General features: G+C 39.6%; 1 protein-coding gene across 6 annotated transcripts in view; it reads right to left on the bottom strand.

Moving 5' to 3' along the window:
* The window catches only part of CEP78 (centrosomal protein 78), a 46,765-nt gene extending 33,763 nt beyond the window's left edge, over positions 1-13,002 (bottom strand). For 2 of the 6 annotated variants that reach the window (XM_033858198.2, XM_033858193.2), the window contains exons 1-8: positions 12,469-12,983; positions 9,199-9,371; positions 9,035-9,107; positions 7,875-7,978; positions 5,707-5,881; positions 3,587-3,700; positions 1,775-1,839; positions 1,377-1,488 (exon numbers count right to left, since the gene is read on the bottom strand). In XM_033858198.2, the coding sequence (XP_033714089.1) occupies positions 1,377-1,488; positions 1,775-1,839; positions 3,587-3,700; positions 5,707-5,881; positions 7,875-7,978; positions 9,035-9,107; positions 9,199-9,371; positions 12,469-12,721 (1,069 nt within the window). In that variant the 5' untranslated portion in view covers positions 12,722-12,983. Of the gene's footprint in view, positions 1-1,376; positions 1,489-1,774; positions 1,840-3,586; positions 3,701-5,706; positions 5,882-7,874; positions 7,979-9,034; positions 9,108-9,198; positions 9,372-12,468 lie in introns of all 6 variants that reach the window. The other 4 variants (XM_033858199.2, XM_033858196.2, XM_033858194.2 and 1 more) reach the window with 4 other exon arrangements.
* Between the last annotated feature and the right edge of the window lie 2,053 nt (positions 13,003-15,055).

Raw genomic sequence — 15,055 nt, 5'->3', positions numbered from 1 at the left:
CAAATTATATTTAAGCTATGTGGAATTATGTTTATAGACAACAGGAAGAGAAAATAAAAATGTAAATATTGCTTGATAGGATAATGAGACTAGAGGTGGTCTTTTAAATTTTTCATTCTTATGCTAATACAATACCTTTATAAAACCTAAAAATCTTCAAACAACATGTTTTTTAAAAACTGTGGTAAAATACACAAAACAGAAAATTTATCATTTTAACCATTTTAAAGTGGACAGTTCAGTGATATTAAGTCAACAAATTTTTAAAACTTTCAGATGGCACCTAAATAAAAGATGTGTTGTTGTCCATTGGTGATTTTTAATGTATCTGGTATATAACTAAAGTCACCACAAAACTTTTTTTGGGAAATTGGCAGATCATAAACATAAAAAATTTATTTTGCTTTATATTAAACCTTATTGTTTTACTGTTTCAAAATTCAAATTTACTCACAAGAAAGAGTCAGTTTCATATTAGATTTGGTTTCACAAATGCTGCTCCTGCTATTCATTCTTATCAACAACAAAAAAAGACTATTTGTGACTAAAGATAATATGTTCCAGAAAATAAAAAGTTAAGGTCTCTTAGAAACAATACAAACGTTATCAGTAGAAGTGAATTACACCACATTTATATATTCAGGAGAAATGTGAAACTTATTCCATTGATTGTTAAAGGGTTTTAAAAGCTTTTTATTACATTTGGTAACAAAATTATAGGCTTAGTTGTAAAATCTATCATTTTAGATTTTATGGGCTAACTATCTATGGGTTAACTATGATTTGGAAAATTAAATACACATTACAGTAAGCATTTAGAAAATGTTTTTCTAAAATGTTCCATCTAGGTCAATAAACTTGTCTGTAGAAGTCTTTTATAAGGATAATACATATTTCAAGTTTTTGTTATCATTGAGAGAAACAAGATATTACCTGAATCAAAAATTTAGGTAAGAATTTCTAAGAAAGAAGAAGGGAACAATGGGAAGGTTGGAACTGGGAAGAAATTTTGTTTCTTATAGCGCAAAAGGTAATTCTGCATTAAAAAAAAAAAATCATCCCTCAAAAGCACCACTATTAAAATTATCATCAAAGTGCACCCCAAATTTCAATTGCAAAGTATTAGAAGTAATCATCAACCAGGAAATATTTTCAAAATAATGAACTTTTTATGAAATCCAAACAATAATGTTGGTTAATATTAATATCTCTTTAAATTCATTTATTATATCTACATTCTATAAATTCTCATAAGTATCAAAATAATTATAGTCCTCCTAATATGCATGTGATTAATATTGGCTGTTTTAATTTTAGCACACTGGAAAACATAAGGGGTATAAATTCTAGTAGCATTAAAAACAAGAAAAAGTTACCAATTCTAATAGTAGCTTTTCCTTTTCGACCACTTCCCAAAATTATAGTTCTCTTTTTCTGTCTAGCAGCTTTGGATGGTTCCTTCACAGATGGAGAAGTTATCCACTGGTACTGAGAAATAATAAATATGCCATTTAAGTTCCAGGTAATTTATGAGGGTTTGATCTTAACTGGAAATTAAGATATTTTAAGTTAATAAAAGGTTTTCAATCTGCATTTCTCAGAACCTAAATTAAAGAATCACACAACATTTTCAAAGACAGAAAAGCCATTTGATTTGACTAAAAACTTAGTTTTAAGATGGCAGAAAGTACCTTGATAATTTCCTTTTAAGGAAGAAAGAAAAACAAACCATTAAAGAGAAATTATTCCGAGAGAACTAAAACACATTATATACCTCTGACTTGGCACTCCTTCCATTCTGGAGAACTTTTTTGATAACTGATTTCATCACAGAATGATCTAAAGTAAAATAAATTGAAATTAGAATAATTATTTCCCAATGAGTAGCTATTTCCATTTAAAACCAAAAGCCAACTAATTATTGCGCTTCCCATAAATTTAAATATGAAATCTACATTACGTAATCATACACTTATTTCCCCCTTTGTGTATTCTAATTTCTTCCTCAAAAACCTAAGATGCCATCTTGCAGACTGCCCCCAATGGCTACTATTTTGGCAGCAGCAAAGGACAACTTTAAACATTTTGCATCTAAAGCGGCTTTGGATACCTTTGGATAGAAAGTACAGTCTGAGCATTGTCCAGACACTTAGATACCTAAAGGGCATCTAAGATGTCAAACCAAAGTCCTGATATTCCCTCAAAAGCCGCTCCTCCCATCAGCTCCCTTCTTCTATGTGATACCACCCAGTTGCACACATAATCATCAATGACTTGTCTCCTTGTTACTATTCCCTTCATACCCCACATCTAATCTATCTGCAAGTCTTGTTAGCTACACCCTCAAAACACAACCTGAATTCAACCACTTTTCACTTGCTCCAAACTTCCAGCCTAAGCTAAGCCATAAACATCTCTTATTTGGACCACTGTGATAGTCTCCTAACTGGTCTCCCTGTTTCTCTTCTTTATCCCCCCAAGTCTATTCTCTATACCAGGTCATCTTATTGAGATACTATTTGGATCATGCCTTTTTCCAGTTCAAAACCGTCTACTCATTTAGAAGAATCCACATCTTTACTCTGGCCTTGAAGACTTTACAAGAGCAGACCCCTGGCTAGCTCCTTGACCTCATGTCATACCACACTCTTCTTCACTCAGTACTCTGGCCATGTTGGCCTCCTTGCTTTTCCTTAAATACTCCACCCACCTACATGCCTGCATACGCATTGCCTCCTTGTCCTGGAATGTGCTTACCGCATATCTTCCATGGCTTGCTCCTCTCTTCATTCAGGTCTCCGTTCAAATGCCACTTCTCCAGTGAAGCTGTCCCCTAACAAACCTATCCAATGGAGTCCTACCTGCTCCCCGCCACTCTCCTTACATTAAGATATTTCTGCACTTCCTTCTATCTAAAATTATATTACTTATCTGTTTACTCATTTCTATCTGAACTCCTTCACTAGAATGTAAGCGCCATGAGGGCAAGGCTTTTGTCTGTCTGGTTCACTGCTTTTTCCCTAGTGCCTAAACCCGTACCTGCACACAGAAGGTATTAAAAATATTGTTAAACTGACAAATGAATAAAGTACTCCTTGCAAGAATTCAGAGGTTGCACAAGAAGGAAATAATGCTCTTGGTGGAAGCAGGCTTAGTATCTAGGTTCACCTCTATTCAGAGTAGAGATAAGAAAAATTTACAAGTATAACTCACTTTAATTGGTAAATTATCTGCTAAAAATGTACAGGAAGTGCAACATTAGAAAAGTACAGTTGACGCTTGAACAACATGGGTTTGAACCTCGCGGGTCCACTGACACACAGATATTTTTCAATAAGTATGTACTATCGTCCTACACGATCCAAGGCTGGTTGAATCCACAGATGTGGAACCACTGACTATAAACTTATACCCAGATTTTCAACTGCTTGGGGGGCGGCATCCCTGACCCCCACGTCGTTCAAGGACCAACTGTATACGATCAGGAAAGTTAAACACATGAAGTTTTAAAAACTGTCAATACGTGAACAAATTCTTTTTGTTTTGCTAGGTGTTAATCAATTAAAAAAAAAAAGTGACCACATACCGACAAGTGGGTTTTTTCTTATATCCAAAACGACCAGAGTTCTGTTGGTTTCAAGGGCCTTTAGTAAAGCCTTTGCTCCTTCACTGGTGAGGCCACACTGCTGCAGGTCAAGTGCTTTGGATGAAAGACAAAAGGTCACTTGCTAACTCTATACAGATTTGACATATAGACAACTCTCATTTTCTCACGTGTGGAAGAGTCCTGCACAAGACCAGTCATGGCAGGTTTGTAATTTTGGGTATGGAAAAAAACAGAAACGTATACACACACACATAATGCATAATCTAATTTAAAAACCTCTTCTTGGATGTGCAATGATAACCCTGCTTTTAGTGCCAATAAATCATCCAACATATTTTACAATTAAAGAACTGAAGAATAACTGTATATAACCTATGAGCAAAAAACATCACAAAATGAATCTCAGTTCATAATTAGCAAGGGCGGGTGGCATGTAAACCTCACAAGCAAAAACTGGTGGAGCTCAGAAATGCACTGCATTCTTTTGATCATGATCTTGAGCTCCAAATCACACTTGAAACCAGTTAAAAGGGGAAAACAAAATAGAAGAAATGTAACAACTTTTCCATTGTTCTGTTAGTTTTAGAACAAAAAGACAAGTCTAAGAGGATACAAATAATAACAAATTCAAAGAATGTGTGAATAGAGAATACATACTAAAAACCTATCTTGAAAGTATCATGGTCAAGAACTCTCTCAGTAAAAGGTCAGACAAAAACCAGAACAAATGATCATGACTTCTAGTAGTTCTGGGGCTGAACAACCTACTCATTTAAACAAAAGGGATCATCACAAAAGCACAGGTATTAAAAAATATTACATGAAAGGAAACTATCATGAGTCTTTTTTTTAAGTGCTGTGTGTACCATCGCATTAAAATAACTGAAGTCTTTCAACACCCCACGACACCCAGAAATAGCAAGTCAGACATATGGATCTGACAGGATATGATACAACCCTTACAAACTCTCACTACAGAAGAATGGACACACGGTGTAATTAACCAACTAGCCAAATTAATACAAACAGCCAGTAAACCTCTCTAGTAAATCAAATGAATACAAAATAAAATGTGGTTATTCTCCTATCAGATTAAGCCACGATTCTGTAAGAAAAGCCTTTAAAATGTCTATACCCTTTTGATCCAACAACTGTCTTTCTAAGAATTTAACCAAAATAAATAGTCAGAGATATAGGTAAGGATATATATCAGAGTACTATTTGTAACTGAAAAACTGGACATAGCTTATATACAAGAATGGATAAGCTATGTGTACTGTGGCATATTCATATAATGAAACACTGAACAGTCACAAAAAATGATGCAGTAAACGCAAATTTACTGACTTGCTAAAATGCTCATACTAAATTAACTGAAACAAGTTATAAAATTTGGAGTAATCCTACTTGCATAAAAAAGGGAGAGGTACTCATTTTTGTAGTTTTACAGTTTTTTAAAAGTGCTACAAGCCAGTGTTTGTGAGAGGGAGGCTTCACATCCACTGTTGGGGTGGACTACAAATTGGCATAGCATTTCTGGATGGTAAGCTGGCAATGTGTATCAAAAGTCTTAAAAATATGTCACACTTAGTCATTCCACTTCTAGTAACTTATTCTACAGAAGTAATCCCGACGGACACAGAGATGTACATACAACGTATTCACATTGTTTTTGACAGGGAAAAGCAAACTAAATCTAATTGCAAAGAATTGATTAAACTATGGGACATCAATACGATGGAATACTACATGATACATCATTAAGTGAAAAAAGCAGGAATATGAAATAGCAAGTATACTACAATTCTATTAGTGTAATCCCTAAGTGTACAAATATATTTATAGAAAAAAAAAAGACTGAAAGTATATACACCAAAATGAACAGTGATTATGTCTGGGTATTCAGATTATAGGTAATTGTTCTCTTGTTACTCTGTATTTTCTATAAAGGATATATGCAACTCTTAGAGAAAGTTTAAAAGCAAAATAAAAGCTCTCAGAGAAATGAGGCTTTAAGAAAAATCCTATCACAACGTATCATGCCAAAAGCTAAGCACATATAATATTAAAAATTCAATATTTTCAATTTTAGAATTTACCTCTAAGCCATAAATCCTCACTAAGAGATTCTGCAAAAGCACTTGCACCCAGGTCACCAATAAGCGTGTTGCAGTTCAGAGTGATGCGCCTCAAACCAGCCATACAGTCAAGATCAGGTCTCCTGTAACGAAGACTCTCAGCCCAGGTTTCTTCATGCCTTCTGATAGTCTGATACTTCAAAGATTTAATGGGATGAAATTAAGATGCTTGAATAAGGAAACACGGTGTGCCTACTGAGTATGGCTTATTATGTCAGAGATTTACACACACACACATCAAGCATATATGCCAGGAGAATCAACCTGAGAAATTAAACAGTCAGTTCTGCTTTACGAGTCCAGTGACCCAGATTCTAGTCAGTCAGTGATTAGATTCCAGCCACTGGATGACCTGTTCTTGAACACTTACGTAAAGTTGGACAACTCAATTACAGTCCATGAATTATTTTCCTTATCTTCTAAGTCAGGAAATTGGTTCTAAATTCTATCATTGCTGAGGTTCTAAATTTCATCATTCTGTCCTACGGTCTCCAAACACCTAACTGGGCAACCCATAAGAAAACTTTTTAATATGCATCTTATTTATTAACAAATAATATACACGAAGTTCTATACATATAATTTATGTACATTATAAACTACACAGATATTTTTTAAGTGATACAAAGGTAAACAGGTTCTAATATTTTCTTTTCCTAACTCCTAAGGCATTATTTTATTTTTAAAAAAATATTTATTTATTTATTTGGCTGTGCCGGGCCTTTAGTTGCGGCATGCCAGATCTTTTAGTTGTGGCATGTGGGCTCTTAGTTACAGCATGCATGTGGGATCTAGTTCCTTGAGCAGGGATTGAAACCAGGCCTCCTGCATTGGGAGCACAGAGTCTTAACTGCTGGACCGCCAGGGAAGTCCCAGGCATTATTTTAAAAACTATATTTACAAAAATGGATCTCACATGCTCCCTAGGGTATGCACACAAACTTCAGAGGCCTGGACTATGCAGAGCCAGTTTGATGTGCCTTGGGAAAATAATGGTTTGACATTTAACCACAAGTATTGTCTTAAAGACATTCAATTCTTTATATTTATAAAATAAATTTTGGTAACAGGGAACACTGACTTTAAATGAAAAAAGTCTTATTACATTCTTGAAAAAATAAGACTCAAAGTGCCTTTGACACTCTAAAAGGAAAATCATTAGTGTCATTTTTCTATTAACAATAACTTATAAAAGCTACAAGCAGAAATAACAGCAATCACTTACACAGTGCTTAGTATGTGCCAGGCACTATTTATACAAATTAGTTCATTTAAACCTCATAATGAGGCATAGAGGTTAAGTGATTTGTCCATGGTCACTAGCTATGAAATGGGAGAAAGCGAATTTGAACCTAGGCCATTTGGCTTTGGCACCCAAGTTCTTGACTGCTTTCATTCCCAGGGGTCAATGGACTTGCCCTGTATGGGCTCAAAGAATTTTTCAATTTTTAAAATCTAAATTTAAAAATTGCCAGCTTTGTGGGCTATACAGTTTCTGTTGCAACTACTCAACCCCACTGGTGTAGGGTAAAAGTAGCCACAGCTACCATGTAAACAATGGGTGCGACTATGTTCCAAAAAACCTTTCTTTACAAAACCAGGCGACGGGCTGGATCTGGCCCACCAGCCATAGTTTACCTATCCCTGATCTGCACCAGCAAACTATTAAAAAGGCTTCATGTAAAATTATTAAATAACTTTAAGCCTAAATACAGTAATTATAACCACTGTAAAGTTGTTAAGGCATTATTTTAAAAACTGTATTTACAAATTGCTGATGTAGTGATTTTTATTAGTTTATAAACTACATCAGCTAATAAACACTGGATTCATTTAAGTCTTGAAGACTATAATGGCATAGTTTCTGCACAGCATCACAATCAATGTTTTCAGTAACTAAAAATACATGAAAGTATTATTATGTATTATATATTAAATGTCTGATTTCTAAATTTAAGTGGACTATCTTTACTAAATGGTAGAATCCCAAACTGAAAACTGGTCACATTCTTTCAACAAAACTAAAGCTGCACTCACAGGTATCACACAAAAATGAACTGCCATCTGTATCAATATGTTAATGTGCTTCAATCACATATGTTTTCATGAAAGTTTAAACATAAAATCACCTTTAAGATCTTGGCCATGTGATCTGCTCCCTGCCATGTCAGATTACACCCCGTGAAGTTTACTGTCTTAAGAGTGATAGAGTTCTTTATACCTTGACAAATAACTAAAAGGGAAAAAAAAAAAACCACACACACAGTAAGATGAAGAGCCTATACATTTGTCAATCTTGACTTATTTGCTTTTCTTGAGTCAATTGGAGGTTTATAGCCACATTCTTGAAATCATTAACTACAATCTTCCCAAACAGGTAATTGACGAACCAATACATTCTAAAACTTGTCAGTAACAAAGTGTTATTCCAGTTTACAGCAACAGTTTAATTCTATTTAGATACTAAAACTGAATACACTGAATACTGCAAACTTTATTCCCAACCACTAAAGTACTACATACCTTTTGAGACATAGGAAGAAAAAGAAAAACCTAAAAAGCATAAGACTCTTCCGATTTTCATTTCCAATGATACTTCCCAATCTTGATTATCAATCAACAATTTAAATGTCAACTATAAATCTAGTATTTTATTAGGTGCTATGCAATATACTAGAGCAATAGAAGATAGAGGACCTCAAACACTCTGTTCCCTCAAATTGAAAGGCAGGCTTCCTGACCCCTCCAGACCACTACTGGACACAGGGAACACACACTAATATTTCAGGACCCCAACCAACAGTCACCTGCTTTGTGATTACTTCCATGACACACCCCCGCCAACACCACTGAGTTTGCTGCTCCTATGGGACGTTACAAATATTTCCTATTTTAACACATACCACAGTGCATTATAATTATGATTGCAGATAGATGTTTTAACAATTTAAAGATAATGATGACTTTTTTGCTCTTTACATCTTGCTATTTCCCTTCCCGTAATATTTCTTGAAGAGAAACCATAAAAATATAAACAAACACAAAAAACAGAAAATATACAATATGTGTGGTTTGTGGCTTAACACAAACTTAAGTAATATTAGTTGTGACAGTATCCAGCATGACAAACTTCCATGGTACAAACGAGAATGGACCAAGGTTTGAGCAGGTACAGGAGACAATCCAGGCATGAACAACAGCAAGAAAAGGTGGACAGGAAGTAACATGGTGTGTAGGAAATCATGAGACCAGTCTGATGGGAAGAGACTTAAACAAGACTGAAACTCACTTTCTAAACCTCCATCTCCAATTGGACAATTCGCAAGACACAGGTGCACCAAAGTGGCCGATTTATTCAATCCCTTTAATGGGGAGAAAAAGTTTAAAATTTTATTGGTTTAGTATGCCCCAAAAGCAACTATCAAACGTTGGCAGGACACAATGAAGGCTTACCTTTGTTAACATAGTTAAGTCTCTCTCTCTCAGAACTAGCCCATTTAGCTCCAGGTTCCTTAGCGCACCCGACGCACTCACACAGCATTTAAGAGCTTTACACAACTGGAAGGTCACATCTTTATTTCTTATCGCAGGAACACGACTTCTGTAAACTTTATTTCTGTCAGAACCTAAAGCAAAATTATTGTAAGATGAGTGATTTAAACCATACATTTTATCATCATTAAAAAGCACCTAAAAAAAAAAAGCATCTGCTCTGTGCTAAGGATTAGAAACGACTCCTGCCCTTAAAGCCTTGATTAAGGAGGGACATGTGTAAACTCAAAATTTCAATCACATGAGATAAAGAAACATAACCTTTATGCACAGAGATTCTTTTGGAGGCAAAAAGTTATATCTAAGTGATGGCTTCATGATAACCCTGAAGTAGAATCTAGAAAGATGAGACTATGCAGAGTTGCAGTAGGAGGTGCATTAACTGCAGAGAGAGCACCTGTGCAAAGACACTCAAGCCTGACACCTGCTGGGCACTGTAAATACTGCAGGTGGGGATGACTAAAGGCCAGGGGTCCAAGTGTGAGAAGAGACAGAAATTAAAATAGAGATGTTGGCCGAAGCAAGCCTGGGAGAGAGCATGGCTTGCATCCCACAGGTGATGAGGCCTGGGGCTACCACTGGCTGAGTAAGGGTGCCTCCGCTAATTAGAAAAAGGCGCCCCGCTGCTGAAGGACCGATTAGATAAAGGGAGTGATCACAGAAAGCTCCCCTTCCTCAGGGCCAAATAGCCCCATGAGGCTTGGAAGAGCACAGTTCAGACTACACGCCTCTGTGCAGAGCACACGCTGGCGGCTAGGATGCACTAAATCTGTGTGGGCAAGCCATTAGCAGCATTGTTTTAAGCGTATCTTTCTATTGTAGAAGATCACTCAACCCAAGTAGGCAGATGAACTTAGAGGAACTGAGCCCAGGGGCCGCGAAATCACCTAGGAGCTTCTGCCATAGTCCTGGCAAAATGTAATATGGATGAAGAAGCAAATTTAGGAGGAGGCCAAAATCTACAAGCTAGACCCACTGGATGCAAGACATAAAGAAAGTTCAGTGAAGGAGCTCTGAAGAGAATGGGCTCTGCAATAAATTTTTCTTACATTCAATGTAAAATATTAGGCAAAATTAAGTACAGTGGCCTTTACGGTCCCTTCCAGCTATAATTTCTTTTGATTTCTAAGTTAGTACTCTGGTTAAGTAAAGTCCCTTCAGAGGTACAGAACAGTTCCTACACCTGAATGGGATGCAAAGAATAATCTGACTTCTCTTCACCAGGGGATGAGTTGAACTGTCCTTGAAGAAGAGATAACAGATGGTGTGAACCCCAGATCCTAGAAAAGGGCCAGGCAAATGACAAGTATTCAGGTTTTTGAAAACAAATGAACAATCACTTCCTCTCCTAGATCTTCACACCCTTCCTCTGCTGGCTACTTTTTCTCAGCTTATAAACATCCTCAAATATACCCACCTAAAAACTCTCAGACCTATGATTCTTTGGATCTTCTTGTGGGTAACCTAAGTCTCTCCCATGCCTTCAAACACCTGTCCTCCCAAAAAGCCCAGATCTGTACCTTGGGCCCAGACCCATCTACCAGGCCCCTCTAAAGCACTGAAGATGAAGTAAGATCCTCTCCCCATCCCCAATCCCTTCCTACTGTGCTCTGTATCTCACAAAAAGATGCAGCTGTAAACTGTCACCCACACCTGCTGCCCTCCCTTTTCTAACTGGTCACCAGGCCCCACCCAATCTCTCTCGGATCTCTAAAATCCAGTCCCACCTTTTATAACTTAAGTGGGACCCTTAGATTACAATTCACCCTGCACCCAATCAACTGCCTCCCATACGGAGGTCCGAGTGAGCCTCTAAACCAGAAGTCCATCTCACTGTTCTTTAGTGTTTCCCTCAGCCTTCAGGATAAACATCCAAACTTCTGACAGGACAAACAAGGCCCCTTTCTGTTGGGCCCCACTAGGTTTCCAGTATCAACTCTCATTTCTTTCCCAAACCCTGAGTTCCACTCCTGTACCTTAGTTTTGCCATTTTTTCTTATATTTCTCAAACTTTGACACACACTTCTCCCTCCTACTACCCCAGGAGCTTCTACATATCCTTAGAAAGGATGGCACCTCCTCCAAGAAGCCTACCCTGAACTTTCCCTTCCAAGATTCTGTGCTCTGCAAAGGGGAAAGGTGGGGGGGAAGGATAAATTAGGAATTTGGGATTAACATATACACACGACTATATATAAAATAGGTAATCAACAAGGACCTACTGCATAGCACAGGGAACTCTACTCCATATCCTATAACAACCTGTATGGGAAAAGAATCTGAAAAAGAATGGATATATGTATAACTGAATCACTTTGCTGTACACCTGAAACTAACACAATATTGTAAATCAACTGTCCTCCAATATAAAATAAAAATTAAATTAAAAAAAAGAAAGATTCTGTGCTCTTTAGCACCAGAACTCACTTCTTCCAGAGCACTGACTACTGTGCTTGTGTTTACCTGCCACCCAGTAGAAGGGAAGATTACCTTGGCAGAAGCATGGTCTCCAGCAGCCCTTGGTTCTGACAACTCATTCAAGTGCCAGGATACTTTACCCACATAACCTACTTCATTAATTCTAAGAACCCACAGAAAGAGTGGTTTTTAATGTCATTTTACAAGTGTGAGGAATGTAGTTCAAAAGTAACCTGCCCAGGCCACAGAGCGCATAAGCCCTAGAATTCAAACCCTAAGCTGCCTTCACACCTGTGCTCTTCCCACTATATGATACGACTATTTTGAAAAAAAATTTTTTTTTCCTGAGCCCTGTTTTAATGGAAAGGAAATGAAGCTGGGATATACCAATTTCCTAATCGCTTTGGTCTGTACGGGACAAAGTCATGCAACAGACCAAGTAACATCTGTGGAACAATTAACGATGCTCCAAACTGTGCTAAGTGTTCTACATTGTAGAGTCTACAAGCATTAACAGAGTGCCTCCTTGTAACCGCCACAGAGAGTGGGTCCTATTAAGCCCATACTACAGATGAGAACACTGAGACCTAGAAGCCTTAAGGCACTCCGCAGGAGTCCTAGGCCGCACGCCCCGTCTGGTGCACGCACACCCGGGCACTGGGCACCGGTTCTAGTGCCCACCCTCCACCTTGCACCATCAAACCCCGCTTCGCAGCGCCGACACCAGAGCCCCTGGAAGCGGGAACTACAAACCTGTCTCGCCAAGCCATGGCTGGAAGAAGCTCCTGATACAGATCAGGGGCAGATCTTTATTAATCTTGAGGGTGCTCAGAAGCGGCGCCCAGTCCAGCCCGCGGAGGCGGTCGGCGTTGAAGTCCAGCACGCCCCCCCGCAGAGAAGCGCGCACGGCGGGCAGAGGCACCGAGTCCTGCAGCGCGCACAGGTACTCATAGTGCGAGACAAAGTCGGCCGCGCTATCGCGGCGCAGCTTCACCGAGTGGATCATGGCCCCAGCGCGGCCTCGGGGGACGCTGGCTGCGGGCACGATGCCCACACCCGCCTGGGGACCCCGGCTCGCCTCCCGGTCCCTCCGGCGCCCACTGCCCGGCGGCTGCGGCCACGCAGCGTGCGCAGGACCTGCGTACCAGCCAGAAGACGGAGGGCTACGGGCCCCAGCTAGGCCTGCCCCTCGATGCCGCGCTCCCGCGCCGCTTCCCGCGCCGCAGAGCAGGCAGTTGGCGCCAGCCTCATCGCCCTCCGCGCCGCGGGGCTGCGGTTCAAGCCGGTTGGCGGCGCCGTGGGGGCGGGGCTAGAGGACGTCAGCGCGCTCGTCGTGCGTCAGCACGCAGCCCCGCCTCCCATGGGGACCCGGCCTGAGGAGCAGGGGAGGGAGCTTCGAGACTAGGGCAGCGCGAAAAGTAGGTGGTTTGGAGAGCTGGGGGTTTCCAGAAGGCGTTTACTGACTGATCCAAATAAAAGTGAGATATGGTTGTATCAATGCATTTTATTTATTTTTTATTTTTTTTATTTTTTGCGGTACGCGGGGCTCTCACTGTTGTGGCCTCTCCCGTTGCGGAGCATAGGCTCCGGACGCGCAGGCTCAGCGGCCATGGCTCACGGGCCCAGCCGCTCCGCGGCATGTGGGATCTTCCCGGACCGGAGCACGAATCCGTGTCCCCCTGCATTGGCAGGCGGACTCTCAAACACTGCGCCACCAGGGAAGCCCTCAATGCATTTTAAAAGTAGTTAAACTCCTGATAAGTGTCTGTGCTCGCCCCGCCCAGGAGAAAGCGTGCACTCCGTGAGGGACACATGAAAAGCTGAGTGCCTGTGGTCCCTTACTTCGTGCACGGGTGTGTAAATTTCTGCGGAGAGCTCTTAATTTCTGTAATTTCTGCTGACTTGACAAGGTGGTTGGCAAATGGTCACGTGCTCCATGCATTCAGGACATGATCGTGGTTACTAATAATCACTTTGTTTTGTACTGATAATGATGGCTAACTCTGGTAACTAGTACTTTCTGTCTCCTAGGCATTATTTTAAGCACTGTTTCAGTATGAAATCATTCAGTTTTCCTAACAACTCCACAGAGAATTTACTACTGAATATCCACTTTACAAAAGAGAAACTGAGGCGTAGGAAGTGAAGTAACTAAGTAAGAGGAAGAACTCAGACAATTGGTGTTAATAAATTAACCCTGCAAGGAGGCCGTTAGACTAGTGATGTGGCCGCCTGCATAAACCAACCAAAATCTAAGCCTGTAAATGCCTCAGGATTACGAAAACCGCTAAGGACAACCAGTCACAAACCACCAACTAGGCTTTAAAGCCATAGCAAGTCAGTAATTTACTTGCTTTGCTTCTGCCCTTTTAAAATAAAAACCTCTGCAGCTCCTGTGGCTGGAGTGCTCCTCACCACTTTCAGTTTGGTGATGCCTGAATTGAATCTATTTTTGCTCAAATAAACTCTTAAAATTTTAAATATGCCTCAGTTTGTCTTTTAACATTGGCCGTAGAAGTTGGATGCTCCAAACCATATCCAGTGTCTAGAACAGCGGTCGTCCTCTGGTCAGGCCTTAGGTGTTACGTGTACAACGTTCCTCTTCTACCACCACCTTCTGGATGCCTCCACCCACTACCATCTCCCGCGCATCAGATCCCCTAGATGTGGTCAGCAATGGCTTTCACGTGCAGCGTGCTCACATTATAACATCGCAGACACTCCTCCGTCCTCCAGCCAGTGTGTGAAGTGAAACATTACCATTCCTGTTGAAGAGTCTGGTGTGACCACTTTCCCAAACACAGCCACTCCCCAGCTGACCCTGGGTAACCACTCTTCTGAACTTGGTCTCCATCACTGCCATGGATGTCTTTAGATTTATGCTATATTTTTAGGTATTCTTAAACAGCATATAGTATTCTACTATGTTTTCTCTTGTTACTTGCTTTATTTAGTGTTATCTTTGCTAGGTTCATCCATGGTGACACATAAAGATCTGTCTAGTTCATGTACTTTCCTCGCTATGTAAGATTCCCATGTAGGGAAATAGAATAATTTATATGTGTATTTTCCTGTTGATGGACATTTAAATTGTTTCCAATTTTCAGTATGATTTCTTTTTTAAAAAAATTTTATACAATCGTTAAAGGTTGCTTTACATTACAGTTATTACAAAATATTGGCTATATTCCCTGTGTTGTACAATACAACCTTGAGCCTATCTTACACCCAGTAGTTTATATCTCTCACTTCCCCACCCCTGTATTGCCCCCTCCTCCCCCTCCGCACTGGCAACCATTAGTTTGTTCTCTATACCTGTGAGTCTCCCTCTTTTTTGTTA

Source organism: Tursiops truncatus, chromosome 6, assembly GCF_011762595.2.
Source record: "Tursiops truncatus isolate mTurTru1 chromosome 6, mTurTru1.mat.Y, whole genome shotgun sequence".
Classification (NCBI taxonomy): Eukaryota; Metazoa; Chordata; class Mammalia; order Artiodactyla; family Delphinidae; genus Tursiops; species Tursiops truncatus.
Note: the sequence above shows the minus strand (reverse complement) of the source record. Positions and strands in the feature narration are given on the sequence as shown.